Source organism: Mobula hypostoma, chromosome 27 (genome assembly GCF_963921235.1).
Source record: "Mobula hypostoma chromosome 27, sMobHyp1.1, whole genome shotgun sequence".
Lineage (NCBI taxonomy): Eukaryota > Metazoa > Chordata > Chondrichthyes > Myliobatiformes > Myliobatidae > Mobula > Mobula hypostoma.
In genome coordinates, this window is record NC_086123.1 from 20,513,871 (window position 1) to 20,531,729 (window position 17,859).

The following is a 17,859-nucleotide window of genomic DNA, read 5'->3' on the forward strand; positions in this document are numbered from 1 at the left end:
GAGTCATGGAGAAAGCGATCCCTGCAGAATGTGAGAAAGAAAGGGGAAGGTATGTCTAACGGTGGGATCCCATTGATGCTGATGGAAGTTGTGGAAAATAATATGTTGGATGTAGAGACTCTTTATACCAGGACAGAGTAGGGAAAATGGGCGAGGGAAGACATGTGGAAAATGGAAGAGATGTGGGTGAGGGCTGCATTAAATGCATAAGAATGGAAACCCTGTTTTCTGGAAACAAATCTTGGATATCCTGAAATGGAAGAGGTGTAGCAGTGATGAAAGAACTGGGAGAAGGGAACAGCATCTTTACAAGATGCAGGGTGGGAAGAGGAGTAGTCAAGATAACTGTGGAAGTCAGTGTTTGTTAAAAAAAAAAATGTCAGTAGATACCAAGAAAAAGGAGAGAGGTGTTGGAGCTGGAGCAAGTTAACCTCGGGAGGTGAGGGAAGGGGGAAGATGGTGGTGAAATTGATGACATTGATAAGCCCTGCATGCAGGAAGCAGTGACACTTTAGAAAGAATGTTAAGCAGTGTTGCAAGTTTAGATTTGAAACATTAATTGTTCCACGTACCCAACAAAAAGACAGGCGTAGCTGGGACCCTTGTGAGTGCCTATGGCTATATCTTTGGTCTGTGAGTGGTGGGTCTCCATTGGATTCACCCATCACCTGCTAGCTTGCGCTCCTGATGCTCCCCCACCTTTTTATTCTGTCTTTTCTTTTCAGCCCTGATGAAGGATCTCCGCCTGAAACATTAACTGCTCATTTTCCTCCATAGATGCCGCCTGACCCGCTGAGTTCCTCCAACATTTTTGTGTGCTGCTCCAGATTTCCAGCCAGTACTTCTCCCTCAGGTCCACGACAACAAATTCAGAAAAGCTATTCATTTACACCACCACGTGAGAGTTTGTTGTGTGAAAATTGATCACCTTATTTGCTCAAATAAGTAAAATCACTACTCTTCAAATGCAACTTCTGTCTTTAAAGCATGCTTGAGGACATGAAAGGTGTAATATAAATAAATATTTTTCTATAACCAGTCCAAATCTGTATATGCATTATTGGATTTGCTAGCTGGCACAAACAATTTCTGAAAAAAAAACTTATTTTCTCTGTAATGATTAAAAAACTCCTGAATTCCCTAAAAATGATAAACTTCTTTTGGAATGGTAGGAATTGCAATGGTAGGAATTTAATCTCCAAGGTGTTTATAATGGAACACCTAAAAATACTTGTGCCCCATCTGGTGTTTAGCACATTCCACCACTTGCCTATTCTTACATCAAAACACACACGCACACACACACAAAATAAAAAAAAATAAGAGAACATAACTTACTCAGAAGTTCTGCTTTTTTGACTACTGCTTTCAGATAATCAGATTTCTGTGCCAGAGCTTTATCCAGAAGCGTTCTAGCTTTCTCCTGTGTCATCGGATCTTCCAAGCAAACAGTCGCAAAGAGTGTCAACGTCTGGGCATTCGGACCCAGTGTTTTGAAGACATTATTTGCCATAACCATTGCTTCACGAATGCTGTTTGAAGCCAAATAGCATTCAACTAGTCCTAGAGATACAAAGAGCAAAATAATTTTTCTTTGCATAAAGTGCTTAAAAGTAAAATAGAAAGTTGTAGATATTAGTCTAAAGTTATGATGGAACAAAGTTAATACTTTGAAGACATAACTGCATATTGTGCTCTAAAAATATAAACACAGGCGGGAAAATCTCAGCAAATTAGGAAGCATTCATGGAGTGAGAGTGTTCATTTTCTGGGTTGATAACTTGGAAAAACTAGAGATTAGGTTTGGGGTAAAGATGCTGAAAAAAGCAGATGTTTGTGAACAGATGGAAATCAGAAAGGCATGAGCAAAGCAAATGGATAATGTTAAACAAGTAACAAAGATTGAGTCTGCCCAAATGCCGATAGCAAAATTTATAAATGAAGTTGAAGCATTAGATGAACCCGCCACCCAGTCTCACTCTTCCTTTTTGTTTCCTCTTCTTCCCTCACCTTTCACCATATTTTGTAACCATTTAACTTCCTATCTTTTTTCAGTTCTGTGTGAAGATATTCATCCAAAACATTAACAGTTTCTTTCTCCACAGATGCTGCCTCATGAGCTGAGTTTAAGCACTGTTTTAACTTTATCCACAATATTTTACCTGTGGTTTTGAGGTTATGCATTTAAAATAGGGACAGTGTCCCCAATGAGACATTTAAAAAACTAGGACAATATTCACTGGAACACAGGACGAGAGGAAAATCTACGAGTTTTCAAAACTCTGAACTGAGAAGAAAAATACATCAGTGAAACCAATCGCATCAACTCTGGATTCAAAGGTTAGAATGTATTTTACAAAAATTAGCAAAAACTTTGGAAGAAAATATTAGAAAGCATGAAAATAACAAATTTTGTCTTAGGACCGCCAGCTCTAAGTCAGTATAACCAAAGTACATTAAAAAGTCTGTTCAATGTTTCCAAATAATAAAAAGCTTACTGGCAATTAACCATTTACCAAATTGCTTTCCCCTCATGATACCTATAAAAATAATCTAGCTTTTTATTCAAAAATTCATTTGTTTAGAAAATTTTTTAATATAGCAGTCGACCTCCTGAAGCTAGCAGAAACTGAATAAAAACAACAGGAATTCTGCAGATGCTGGAAATTCAAGCAACACACATCGAAGTTGCTGGTGAACGCAGCAGGCCAAGCAGCATCTATAGGAAGAGGCGCAGTCGACGTTTCAGGCCGAGACCTGAATAAAGTCTGGGGTAAGCCGTCTCAGAACTCTTCGTGCATCCTTCATCACATCTCTTTATAACTAAAGGCATTGTTATAAGTAATGGAACAATATATGGGATCTCAGAGTATATAAGACTTTGATAACCAACTCTTGGAACCATATCCAGGATCTGATTCCTGCAGACACTGAAGGAGGTAGAAAAACTAGAGTTGAACATGTCAGCATCTTTTCAAGGACATCCAGCCTAGAGTCATAAGGACTGATGGCGTAGAATACTTTGTAGACAGTGGATTGCTTTTTTCAGTAAACAAAAAGTGGCGTTCAGGTCTGGCAATCAAGTAAAATACAAGAGATCCAGATATAAGCTCTGGAAACCCATCTCACTGTTGAAGTGGCAATTCTAGATCCAACTTAAATCACTGAAGGATGCTCAACAGCTGTGGCAGGGCTTCAATGCCATCACCTCCTACAAAGTAAAACCACACGACATAGGTGACTAGATTTTGGTCCCAGTTGAGTTCAATGTCTTTTATGCTTGCTTTAGAAGCACCTTCACGAACTCCCATAGCCCTGACAGCCCTGTGATTTGTCTTGAGGCTGAAGTGACAGCATACTTCAGGAGGGTAAACCCATAGAAAGCATCCAGGCCAGACAGGGTACTTGGCCAAGTACTGAAGACCTGTGCTGATCAACTGGCTGGGCTGTTCGCTGATATTCTCGCTGCTGAAGTCTGAGGTACCCACCTGCTTCAAGCAGGCTGCAATAATACCAGTGCCTAAGAATGTGGTAACCTGCTTCAATGACTATTGATGAAGTGCTTTGAGAGGTTGTTGATGAAACATATCAACTCCTAACTGAGAAGCAACTTGGATCCATTCCAATTTGCATACCATCAGAATAGGTCAACAGCAGATGCAATTTCATAGGCTTTTCACTCAACTCTAGAACATCTGGACAGTGAGAATGCATACATCAGGATGCTCCTTATAGACTACTGCTTGGCATTTAATACTATCATCCCCTCAAAGCTAATCATTAAGCTCTAAGCCCTAGGCCTCAATATCTCCCTGTGCAATTAGATCCTTGATTTCTTCACCTGCAGATGCCAGTCAGTTCAGATTGGCAACATCTCCTCCACAATCACCAAACTCATAGGTGCACCACAAGGCTGTGTGCTTATTTCTCTACTCTACTCACTTTATACTTATGACTGTGAGGCTAAGCACAGCTCCAAGGCTATGTTTAAGTTCACTGACGACAGTGTCATTGGCCAAATCAAAGGTGGTGAAGAATCAGCATATTGGAGGGAGATTGAAAAATCTGGTGCCACAACAACAACCTCTCACTCAATGCCAGTAAGACCAAAGAGCTGATTATTGACTACAGGAGGTGGAAACCAGAGATCCATAAGCTAGTCCTCAGAGTGAAGATGAAGAGGGTCAAGAGTTTTAAATTCCCTGGTGTCATTATCTCAGAGGACCTGTCCTGTGGTCAGTACACAAACGTCATAACAAAGAAAGCACAGCAGCAACTCGACTTTCTCAGAAGTTTGCAAAGATTTGGTGTGACATCTAAAACATTGACAAACTTCAATAGATGTGTACTGGAGAATACTGTATGTTGATTGGTTGCATCATGGCCTGGTATGGAAACACCAATGCCCCTGAATGGAAATGCCTACAAGCAGCTCAATTTATCACAGGTAAAGCCCTCCCAAACATTGAGCACATCTACGTGGAGCGCTGTTGCAGGAAAGCAGCATCCACTCTCAAGGACCCCCACCATCCAGGCCGTGCTCTCTTCTCGCTGCTGCCTTCAGGAAGGTCACACCGGAGCCTCAGGACCCACACCACCAGGTTCAGGAACAGTTATTACCCTTAACTACCAGGACTTGAACCAGAGGGGATAACTTCACTCAACTTCACCTACCCCAACAGTGAACTATTTCCACAACCTACGGATTCATCTCATGCTCTCAATATTTCTTTCTTATTTATTTTTTTTTGTAGTTTACTGTGAATGCCTGCAAGAAAATGAATCTCAGGGTGAAACGTGGTGACATATACAAGACTGTAAGACACAGGAACAGAATTAGACCATTCAGTCTATTGATTCTGCTCCACTTTTTCATCATGGCTGATCCATTTTCCCTCTCAATCCCATTCTCCCACCTTCTTCCCATACTCTTTCATACCCAAAGTACATACATGTAATTCGATAATAAATTTACTTTGAACTTTAATATGTTGTGAAGTTTGTTTTGTGGCAGCAGTATAGTGCAGAACATGTTTTTTTATATTACAAAGTTACAATAAAAAAATTTAAAAAGTGTTAAACAGGAATAGTGAGGGATGTTCATGTGTTCATGGACTGTTCAGAAATATAACGGTGAACGGAGAAGTAGTCATTTCTAAAATGTCGAGTGTGCATCTTCAGGCTCCTGTACCTCCTCCCGGCTGGTGGTAATGAGAAGATGGCATATCCTGGATGATGAAGGTCCTTAATGAGGGATGCCGTCTTTTTGAAGCACCGCCTTTTGAAGATGTCTTCAATGGTGGGGAAGACTTATGCCTGCAATGCAGCTGGCTAAAAGCTATCCTCGTGAAGACTGGGGTCAAGAAAGGCAGTATCATTCCTCACCGCTTCACCTTGCTTCCAACAAGTCCTCTTTTGGTTTGGAGTTATCTACAAGATAGCTAAGAACTGCACAGTATATCATCTGTAGCCCAGAAACAAGAAAATTTCATTGTCAATAATCAATGTGTCTACACAGACAATACTTCGAAGGAGACCTCCACCAAAATGCCTTACGTTAAACATCTGCTACACACGTTGCTTAGTCCACCACTAATCAAGATCCATGACAAGTCACAGCTCACTTTCGATCACATCTCATCTCTTGCAAATTAAAGCAAACATCCTTCACCACCTCCAGTGTAAAGCACAGGCTCTGGGAGTCTCAGGGAAAAATGCATCAAGACAAAATCCTCAAATCTGATATTAGCCTCTTTGGGGTTCTAGTAGGTTTTACACCCATGAACAAACTGCAGAGGGCACTTTGAAAATCTGCAGTACCACAACGTTACCTGCGCAAAATCCTTCTAAACCAACTTGCACCATGTGCAAAGCACTCTCAGTTTCTCTCACAGGTCAATATTCCCAGCCATAAGGCTCTGATCAATTCCAACGAGCAAGCCATGTGTGTCCATCCAAAAACACTACTTGGAGCGCCATGATGGCTAGGAATCTAGGACTGAGAAAATTTTTCAAGAACTTCCTGACAGTATTCTTGAAAAGTATATAATATCTTCAACAACTAATGGAAATCCCTGGCCCAATACCATTCAAACTGGTAGAGAAGCACTGAGGAAAAGTACTTTGAATCCTGCCAATGCCGAGGGTAAATGCACAACAATCCCATCATCTCAGTCTTCGCCTGTGCCACTCTGTAGATCTCTCATCAGACTCATTAGTCATTTCCAAAGAGCAAGTTATCCTTGACTGCAACAGAATTGTCTAATGAAGACAAATGTTTGTTAACAAACTTAAAATAGCTTGCTAATGAAGAATGTTTACATACCATTAAGAAAAAGACAATACAACTATACAAGAATTAGATGGCCACTGCACTGTTTAAGTCCACTTCAACTGCAAAGCAACTGAAATGCTGCAACTTCAAATAATAATAAAGCTAACAGATCAACATAATTCTGAGGGGCTGTACTTCTCACAATTTACATGTGATTTTTAAAAAATTGTATTTATTAAAAAAAACAAATTTCCTGGGCAGAATTTAAAATATTCATTGTACAGATACAAGAATAGGTTAAGAAACACCTTACCTTCATAGCAATCCATTCTGCAAGGAGAGAGACGCATAGCTTCTCTGAAGTGTATAATAGCTTCCTGGATTCTGCCCAACGCTCGTAAAGCAGCACCTTTTAATAGTAAAGCTTGCACACTGTTGCTATTCAGTTGAATTGCTTTTGCTCCCAGATAAAGTGCACGTGAATATCGTTTGCTGTACAAACACTGATAACTGCAGAGACAATAAGTCATAGGAAGATGAGAAGTAACATTTCCATCAGTGACTTACGGTAACATTTTCATATTTAAAGTAAGAGATGATGTTTTCTGCCAGTCACTTCATGGTTGCTTGACTAGATCATACAATTTAGGAACAGAGTAAGTCACCATTGGTCACTGCCTGTCAAAGTGGACTTCACATTTCCTATATTATAACTCATTTTGTCCGCTCACTAAAATTTGTAGCCTTCTTGTATCCTTTTCACAAGTTATTTTTCAATCTTCCTTTTGGTCATGATCAGAAAAAAACCTAATCCTTTAGTACCTTCATCCAAATCATTTATGTAAACACTAAGTTGAGACCACATTAAAGTGCCTAAAAATAGCATTTACCACCCCCCCAGTGCTCACCAACTCATATTTAATTGTTTTACCACAATGAATCAAAGTGGATTTAATTTGTTTTTTTTTGACACTGATCAACAGAAAAAAAATCTTTCATGTCAAAGTGAAAACTGATCTCTACAAAGTAATCTAAATTAATTACAAATATAAAACACAAAATAATTGATTGCACAAGTATTCACTCCCATTAATATGACATAATAAAAATCACTGGTCCAGCCAATTGGTTTTAGAAGTCACATAATTAGTTAAATGGAGATCACTGTGTGCAGTCGAGGTGTTTCAACTGATTGTAGTAAAAATACACCTGTATCTAGAAGGTCCAACTGCTGGTGAGTCGGTATCCTGGCAAAAGCGACACCATGAAGACAAAAGAACACTCCAAGCAATGCCACCAAAAGGTTATTGAAAAGTTCAAGTCAGGACATGGATACAAGAATATTTCCAAGTCACTGAATATCCCTTGGAGCAGAGTTAAGTCAATCATCAAGAAATGGAAGGAATATGGCACAGCTGTAAATCTGCTTAGAGAAGGCAGTCCTCAAAAACTGAATGACCGTGCAAGAAGGGGACTAGGGAGGGAGGGACCAAGAGACCTATGACAACTCTGGAGGAGTTACAAGCTTCTGTGGCTAAGATGGGAAACTGCATAGAACAACTGTTGCCTGGGTGTTTCACCAGTCGCATCTTGGTGAGAGAGTGGCAAAAAGAAAGCCACTGGTGGGGAAAAAAAACACATGAAATCTCAGCTAGAGTTTGCCAGAAGGCATGTGGGTAACTCTGAAGTCTGCTGGAAGAAGGTTCTATAGGCTGATAAAACCAAAACTGAGCTTTTAGGCCGGACTAAATGCTATGCATATCAGAAACACATCATCCCTACCACGAAGCATGATAGCTGCTGCATCATTTCGTGGGGATGCTCCAGTGCAGCAGGCCCCGGAAGGCTTGTGAAGGTAGAGGGTAAAATGAATGCAGTAAAATACAGGGAAATCCTGGAGGAAAACCTGATGCATTCTGCAAGAGAACTGCGACTTGGGAGATTTGTTTTCCAGCAAAACAGTGACCCAATGCATAAAGCCAAAGCTACACAGGAATGGCTTAAAACAAAGTTAATGTCCTGGAGTGGCCAAGTTAGAGTTCAGACCTCAATCCAATCAAGAATTTGTGGCTGGACTTGAAAGGGCTGCTCACTCATGATCCCCATGCAATCTGACAGAGCTTGAGCAGTTTTATAAAGAAGAATGGGGAAAAAAATTGCAGTGACCAGATGTGCAAAGCTGACCTACCCACACACTCAAGGCTGTAACTGCTGCCAAAGATGCATCTACTAAATACTGACTTGAAGGGGGGTGAGTAATTATACAATTAATGTGTTTAATAATTGTAATAAATTTAGACTAATTTGTAGAAATTTGTTTTTACTTTGACACGAGTCTTTTCTGTTTATCAGTGTGTAAAAAAATTAATTAAATCCACTGTGATTCAATGTTGTAAAACAATAAAACATGAAAACATCTGGGGGGGGGTGTATACTTTTTATAGGCACTGTAACCAATTCCTGTGCCACACCATCGGGCAAATCTTGCCAACTAGTTTTAACACTCATTGAGGCATAGTCACCATTAGATAATTAATCCTCTATCCACATCAGGGAGCCATAAACTTGTGTTGTAACCTACTCACTTGTCTTCCTCACACTTTACAAAATCATATTGCAGCAGAGAAACCAGTACGAGAAGACAGATCATAGACATCTGTTGTGGCCGACCTACCAAAGGTACCAGAAGTGATGTGTAATAGCTCTTTAAATGATTAATAATATATACAATTGGTACACACTTTTAGATAATGATGTAACTGATAGTTCCAACTTCCTTTGTGCACGTTGTATAAATTAGTTACACACTGCAGCATGTAATCAGCATCACATACCTTATGATGTGGGCAATCACGGTCTTTGACTATGATGGTTCTTAGAAAATTTTTCGACAGAAGTGGTTTGCCATTGCCTTCTATGCAGCGTCTTTACAAGACGGGCGACCGCCAGACATTATCAATATTCTTGAGATTGACTGCCTAGTGTCATTGGTCATATAACCAGGACTTGTGATATGCACCAGTTGCTCATATGACCATCCACCACCAGCTCCCGTGGTTTCACGTGACTCTGATGCTGCTGGGGGTGTGGGGGACTACACTTTGCCAAATGGTGACCTGCAACCCAGCGGAGGGCTTTGATAGAGATGTATCTCCACCTCCCCCCCCCCACCCAAACTGTGTAATACAGGTCTTGAAACTTTACTGCTTTTCAGAAGAACACTTCAGGTATTCAGAGTTGTTAAGATAATATCACTTGGTCTACAGATGGAATGTGGACTGGTCCAGCCGCTACCCACCAGCATAGTTGTACTCTCTTCAGCCTTTCACGAACCCCCAAAAGTTCAGTTAAAACATGAACATGGATTAAAATAATACATTGCATTATTTCAGGATCCCCAGAATGCTTTAAAACAAATTAAGCAGTTTAAAAGTCAAAGTAGGAAATTGCAAGTAAATGAAGGCGGTTAAGCCACTGTTCTAATATGCAAATATATGAAGCTTTGATTTGGATATCCAGATCTCACTATTGCTGCTAGGGTGTTTAAATTCAAGCAATTATGGAATGATAAACTAATATTAGTAACATTGACCTTGAAAGTGCCACGTTATCATAAAAACTATTGATTAATGCTAATGTTAATTTAAGGAAAAAATATATCTCTTGAGTCAGCACTATTGGCATCAAAAATTCTGTGGTGAGGACTGAGAAGAATTAAGAAAATTTTTAAAAGCTGTAACTTGTTGAAACCTTATTTAGGGTGGAGTTCAGGCTAAACAGTAGGACATGGTCTTATGTAGCTCAGCTCCAACTCATAGGTCAAGAGGAGCCAAGACTCTACCAAGATCTGCTCGGAAATGTAAAATCAGATCCCTATTTTTCACTCATCAAGAAAACCTTTACAAGCAAAGCAGATGCAAATCTGTATAACAATGTTTCAGAGCAAGATGCATTATACTACTAATCAAAGTACTTATTTACCAGAAAGAATGGTTTGTTTCTTCTTGAAACAATTTAAAACTTTAATACCTACCCTGAGACAACCCAAGGTTCTGCATGCTGATCAGAGATGTTGAATAAACGTCCACCTAAATTTTCAACATCTTCTAGTCTACCCTCACCTGCCAGAAGATACCCATAGACATCCATTCCTAAAAGTGAGGGAAAAATTTGAAAATATTAGGCAGTTAACTATATACATCATGTTCAGTCCTCATGAAGGGTGTCGGCCCAAAACCTGAACTGTACTCTTTTCCATAGATACTGCCCGGCCTGCTGAGTTCCTCCAGCAATGCGTGTGTGTTACACCATGCTTATTCAGCAACTTATTCCAGTTCTTCAAATTACTATATTGTAACAAATGCCCAGTGGATATCCAAACTCTATTTCTACTTTAAAAAAAAATTCAAGACATCAGTCATAACACAAGGAAGTCTGCAGAGGCTGGAAATCCAAAGCAACTCACACAAAATGCTGGAGGAAATCAGCAGATCAGGCAGCATCTATGGAAATTAATAAATAGTTGACGCTTCAGGTTGAGACCCTTCTTCAAGACAGAGAAGGGGGAAGACGCCAGAATAAAAAGGTGGGGGAGGGGAACATCAGTCATGACTTCTTCTGAGACCCAAGATTCAAGCACCATGTCAGAAACTAGGGTGGTGAATAGATAAAATTCTAAACTGACTTTTGTTTTGCATTGTCAAGGAAGTCATATGTTGCAATGAATTACTAAGCAAAGATTCCATCTGTTCTGAGGCAGATGTAAATGATTCTACGGCACTGACTCAAAGAGCTGGGGATTTATTCCTGAAATTCTGGTCAATATTTATTTCTCAAACAATGTGTCTAAGGATTACCTGGTTATTGTTACATTGCTACTTCAGGAAGAGAACAGTGCAAATATAGTGTAAATTTCCTAGATTACAAAATTTAGAATGTGAAAGTCACTTTATAAATGCAAACATCTCTTTGAATATACAGTTAAATACCAGTGCAAGCCTCAACAAATCTTCAAACATTTAGACATGCTTTTTAATGCAAAATTTAGAACTATAGTTATTGAACTAGTGATCATCTTAATGAACTGGAAAACTCAGATTTGTATGAAGTTCAACATTACGTACCCTTAATTATATATGGATCCAGCATCTGAGCTTGCTCAAACTTCAGGATAGCATTTTTGTTGTCACCGACCCTGAAATACAAGTCTGCTAGGCTTCCCATTAAATCCACATTATCCCTCAATAATGACTTCTTCTCCAAGGAGCTGTGGATAAAATGATCGTAGAAGTGTGCTATTAATTACAGTGCAGAAATTAGAAGCCTATCCATTATATTCACAAAATCACCTTACTAACATACCACATTACTTACTTCCAGAAATTCTTTCATGGGCATGATCCTCAAAATGCAAGCAGACTAAATTATGCCAACTTCCAAATGGTACCAATTCTTAATTGAAACGATAAATTAGAATAATTTTCCAGAAATGGAATGCCCTTTTTAAGTTGGCATATACATAAAACACCAACCAGGACGATAATGTTTTAATACACACATAAGTGGATAGTACAAAACATCCTCTTACCAGATAGTATTGATTGCCCTAGTATTGTCACCAGTGTGAACAAAAGCATATGCCTTGATCCAAACAGATAACCAGTCCAGATTTGGAATGCTCTGAATCACATTGATAGTCAGAGATGCCACCTCTGCACCCTTCACTGAAAGAGACAGCAGACCTGTAGAAAAGGAAAGATTAGTAATGTACAAGATGGATACTTCTTGCTTAATTATTTGAACAACCTTTGGGTATTCATTTTCTGAACTTTTTAATATTTGTAAACATGTTAAAAGAATTTTTTTCTACAGTAATCTCAAGATAACTTGTTTTTACTGGACTGGAGAACCCCTTCAGAAGAAAGTTGACCTGAATCTTATTTTACTCTCAAGATAGTAATATTTCCAAACATTAACTTTTCAGTGTAGTTCTACTGGAAGAGAGACCTTGCATGCCAGAGTGCACCCGAGCTCACACAATTCAGAAATAATAGCATTTTGGACTGATGTTGGGCAAGGGGTGTAGAGTGTGGAGCTACGTGCCAATTCAGTGTTGGATGAGTGCCACATACCTGGCAGACCAATGTGCAGCGAGAGGGGACAGGGGGTTTGTTTAGGTTCCCAGCATAGCAGCATCAACTGTAATGCACCACTCTTTACATAAATGCTGTTAAGAACATATTCAGCACTGAATCTATTGGCTCTCTTGTTCCTGAAAACATATCCTGAGCACTAAATGAGGTGCCTGTACAAATCAAATTTTGGGAGAAGCAACAACACATATTAGCAAAGTGGATATAGTAAAAGCTATAAGAAGCTCAAGCAAACCCACAGGGAACAGAGACTAGACCAATCTGCGAAGGCCCATACATTCTGAAGGTATACACACAATGACTGGCAAAAGAATAGATGTGACACAAGGAACACATTTTAAAACAGTTAAGTGGTGGTCCAGAATGTAATCCTAGGGTTAGGGAGTCCTACAGCACCAACACAGGTCCCTTGGCTCATCCTTTCCTTACCAACCGCTACATATTCATCCAGACAACCCCATCTACCAGCACTTAGTCCATAACTTCCTATGCCTTGGGCATTCAAGTGACCATCTAGATACTTCTCAAATGTTGGGAGAACCACCACCCTCTCATTCCAAACTCTGATCATTCCTTAGGTGACAGAATTTGTCCTTGTATCCCATCTAAACCCCTTATGCCTCATCATAAACCCACACACAATGGCTACTTTATTTTGTACACCTGCTCATTAATGCAAATATTCAATCAGCCAATCATGTGGCAGCAACTCAATGCATAAAAGTGCACAGATGTGGTCAAGAAGTTCAATTGTTGTTCAGACCAAACATCAGAATGGCGGGGGGGGAATGTGATCTAAATGACTGAAGGTGTACTGATTTTTGGTGCCAGAGTGGTTAGAGTATCTTTAACTCCTGATCTCCTGGGCTTATTATGCACAACATCCTCTACACTTTAGAGAATGGTGCAAAAAACAGAATACATCCTGTAGCGGCAATTCTTTTGGTGAAAATGCCTTGTTGATGAGAGAGGTCAGAGAAGAATGGCCAGACTAGCTCAAGCTGACAGGAAGGCAACGGTAACTCATAACTACATGTTGCAGAAGAGCATATCTAAAGTGGATGGGCTACAGCAGCAGAAGACCACAAACGTACACTCGTTGACTACTTTCTCCAAATTCCACCCCCCTCCACCTCCAGTGAAAACAAACCCAGTCCACCTGGTCTATCCCTATTATTGACACTCCATCCCATCCCAAGGCAACATCCTGGGATTCTAGAGCAAAAAATTTGAAATACCGGAAAGAACTCAGCAGGTCATGCAGCATCTGTGAAGGCCAAAGATGCATGCTGACATTTCGTAAACAGAAGTTATTAATGTACGAATCAAATAGTAAAGGCTCTAGTACTTAATCCTCGTGTTACTATGTGGGTTCAAATGAAGTGCTCAAAAAGGGCAAGTATCCAATAGGAAAGAATTTACAGGGCTATGAGGAGAGGGAAGATAAACATTACCAATATGTTCTTACATTCGAGACAGTGTCAACAAAGTAGGCTGATTAGCTTCCCTCCATTTTGTATTGACTTTGTGATCAAGGTAAACTTGCATAGCTACTTCGGTTTCTTCAGAGGATCAAAAGTTGATCCATATGTTGTTTCCAAAATTACAAAAAAAAACCAATTTGAGAATAAAATAGTTTTTGACGCAAAATATTTTCCCACTAAAAGATCACTGTTATATGATCTAGGAAGAGGTAATGTGGCAACTCCCAATTTATGGAAAATAGACTTGGGGCATAAACAAGCAAAAAACTCATTGTTATGGTTTGCATCTGCTCCCGTCTGTCTTCCTAATCAGCACCTTTCCCACGAACTCAGTTCTCTTTCTTGTTTGTTAAGTGTACATGTAAAAAAAATCATGGCCCATTAAAAAAAAACCCTACCTAGTATTGCATCCATAGCCAGGGGACACTGTCGTAGAACTTCCTTATAGCTCGTTACAGCTGACCTCTCCTGCCCTGCTTTCTTATATAGATTGGCTAACATCATGTTAATCTGTATAATAGAGAAAAACACTCAGTAATATAAAGTAATTTGCAATTCAGAATAACTTCAAGTAAAGCCATGCAAAGAAGGCATGGGGAAAAAAATTACTAACATTCTAAAAATCTAATACAAGATTATTGGTTCAAAAACCAATATATCAGGGAACCAAATCAACTCCAAACTTTAAAGTCTTTTTTTAAAAAAAAATCAAAATATAGTATAAAATTATTCCTTACAAAAGTGGATGTTTTAGTAAAAAGTTTAGTAAAAACAACTAATTACTAATTTAAAATATTCACACTATATAGAGAAAGCATTTCAATTTAAACAACATTAAATGAAGATTTAATCTACATTGAAAATAATTAATAAATGGGGAAAAATTTTGTTTGTAACATTTTACTCAATTTGCACAAACTTCATATTAAAAAAAACTAATCAATGTTAACCTTTGGAGTACGCTGCCTGGTAGGAATAGTGTCCAAGATTGCAACTGCATCCCTTTCTTGACGCAGCATTGTATAACATTCAGCCATTTTATATTTGACTTCAATCTCTGAAGGTAGACACTAGAATATAAATAAGAATGTTATACACAATTCATTCTTACTTCTATAGTTTTACAAGTTTTCCAGCTATTACTTAGTTCAAGTCTCACAATAAATCACTATGTAGCTCAGAACTTCCAGTATCCTAGAAAAGCCACTCCTAATTAACGGTGAAGAATACATCACTTCCAATGATTTGGAACCACTTTGTCAAACGTGCAGTTGCCTTTAACACTTACTTTCAAATCAACAAACATATATTCAGTGGCCACTTTTATTAGGTACTATTAGGTACAGAAGCAGAGCCCAGTGTGGCTGTACTCCATCCACTTCAAGGTTTGACAAGTTGTGCTCTTCTGCATCTCTCTGTTGTAACGCTTGTTTATTTGAGTTACTAGTCACTTGCCTCTCAGGTTGAACCAGTCTGGCCAATCTCCTTTGATCCCTCTCACTTACAAGGCATTTTTTTCTGACAGAACTGTCGCTTACTGGATGTTTTCTGAGATACTCAAACCATCCCATCTGGCAATAAGTCAAGGTCACTTCAGTCACATTTCTTTCCCATTCTGATGTTTGGTCTGAATGACATCTGAACCTCTTGACCATGTCGGTATGTTTTACGCACTGAGTTGCTGCCACATGATTGGCTGATTAGATATTTGCATAAGCAGCAGGTGTACAGGTGTGCAAAATGCAGTAGACATTATTGACATAATGTGACTGCCCTTATTCCCACAATAATCACTTAGCAGTTGTACAATTATAAGTAGCTGTTGTCACAATTTCCATTTTCATATTCGCCAAGTTTCACCTTTTATTCAAAGGACAGATGAAAATGGAGAGGTGTAAAACTGAGTGTCCAGCATATCAGAATGGAATTTCTAGTTCACACAATATAACAGCAGCAAGTCCTTTTAATAAAGCAACACACATCAAAGTTGCTGGTGAGCGCAGTAGGCCAGGCAGCATCTCTAGGAAGAGGTACAGTCGACGTTTCAAGCCGTTGTTTGTTGTCCTTTTAATAAACCTCAGTTTGCTGTATGGCAGGTGCAGTACAGGCAAAGATAGTCTTTAAAGCGAGACTGTCGTTCCCTTAGTAGACTCTATGAAGTATTTATTTAGTAGATGGAGTCCACTTACATTTTCACTTGTTGGTCGTATTCATATAGCTAAAATGATGATTTTACCGAAATTTTTATTATTTATTTCAGAATATTCCTGTTTTTTTGACTAGGAAGTTTTTTGATCGGATTGATTCTATTATTTTATCTTTTATTTGGAATAATAAAAGACCAAGAATTAGTAAATGTCATTTACAAAAATTGAAAAAGGATGGAGGTCTTGCTTTGCCTAATTTTAGAATGTATTATTGGGCTGTTAATGTGCGATATATGTGTTTTTGGTCATACTGGGTTGATAAGAGTGATCGGCCAATTTGGGTAGACCTGGAACTGATAGTTGTAAAACAGTTTTATTTAACCTCGTTATTGGGAGCTCCTTTACCTATGCAATTAGGTAAAGTTGTTAATTTAACCTTATATCCTGTGATTAAGTATTCTTTACAAATTCAGCTCCAGTTCTGCAATTTTTTAAATCTTAAAAAATTCAAACTTTGTAGTTTAGTTTACTGAAATTAAGCCTTCTTTGAGTGATCTAATTTTTTTACTTTGGAAAAATAAAGGTATTAATTCTTTTTTGGATTTATTTAAAGAAGATAGATTGATGTCTTTTGAACAATTAATTTATAAATATTCTCTTTCATACTCACACTTTCTGCAATACCTTCAAGTTAGACATTTTTTACAAAAATATTTAAGTAATTTTCCTTACATATTGGAGGCTGACCTGTTAGATACTATTATGAGTATGAATCCTTTGATTAAGGGTTCTATTGGAAGAATTTATAATTTATTATTACAATGGGATAAGCATCCTTTATCTAAGATTAAACAGGATTGGGAAAAGGAACTTAATTTGACTTTTATGACGGAGGATTGGATGCGGATATTGAAGCTGGTTAACTCTTCTGCAGTTTGTGCTAGCCATTCGTTGATTCAATTTAAAATTGTACATCGTTATCATTTGACAAAGGAGAGACTTTCTAAAATCTTTCCTAATGTTGATAGTCATTGTGATAGATGTAAAACTGAGATAGCTACACTGACACATATGTTTTGGTCTTGTTCTATATTGGAACAGTTCTGGAAGTCGGTTTTCTCAACAATTTCTAAAGCACTTAAAATTAATTTACAACCTAATAAATTAACTGTGCTCTTTGGAATAGTTCCTCAAAATATTCATGGTATTTCTGTGTCTGACCAACATATTATTGCATTTGTTACATTGATAGCTAGGAGGATCATTTTGTTGAAGTGGAAGGATACATCAGCTTCCACTTTGTCACAATGGTTCTCTCAAGTGATGCTATGTCTTAGTTTGGAGAAAATTGGAAGTCGAACCTTTGAACCTTTATTTGATTTTGAGAAAAGATGGGGCTCATTTGCTCGTTATTATCACTTGAGTTAATTGATATAATTTTTCCACGATCTAATTGTAAATTTTTTTTAGTATATTTTCTTTTCTTGCTGGCGGTTTGATGTTTATTTTTAGAAGCTTTTTGTATGACGCATGGCTCCGGGGTTGTACACCTAATGGGTTCTTTTTTTTTCCTCTCACTTTTCTGCTTAGTAGGTTTTTTTGTTATCACAAAATTTTTTTTCAATCTTTAAGATAATGTTTTTTTTTTGAGGCATTGTAAGTGTTGTTACTTCGATGTACTCATGTTATTTTTCCTGTCTATAACAATAAAAAGATTTGAAAAGAAAATAAAGCGAGACTGTCAGAGACACCTTTGCTTAGTATAGACCAGATAGTCTGCTGCAGTATTACGTGAGCCAAAT

The 17,859-nt window shown here is 38.3% G+C and overlaps 1 protein-coding gene across 2 annotated transcripts in view; it reads right to left on the bottom strand.

The window, feature by feature from the left end:
* The window catches only part of anapc7 (anaphase promoting complex subunit 7), a 45,499-nt gene that overhangs the window by 15,521 nt on the left and 12,119 nt on the right, over positions 1-17,859 (bottom strand). For both annotated transcript variants that reach the window (XM_063034420.1, XM_063034421.1), the window contains exons 3-9: positions 14,861-14,980; positions 14,309-14,420; positions 11,862-12,015; positions 11,398-11,540; positions 10,308-10,425; positions 6,588-6,784; positions 1,339-1,563 (exon numbers count right to left, since the gene is read on the bottom strand). In XM_063034420.1, coding sequence (XP_062890490.1) covers positions 1,339-1,563; positions 6,588-6,784; positions 10,308-10,425; positions 11,398-11,540; positions 11,862-12,015; positions 14,309-14,420; positions 14,861-14,980 — 1,069 coding nt within the window. The remainder of the gene's footprint in view (positions 1-1,338; positions 1,564-6,587; positions 6,785-10,307; positions 10,426-11,397; positions 11,541-11,861; positions 12,016-14,308; positions 14,421-14,860; positions 14,981-17,859) is intronic.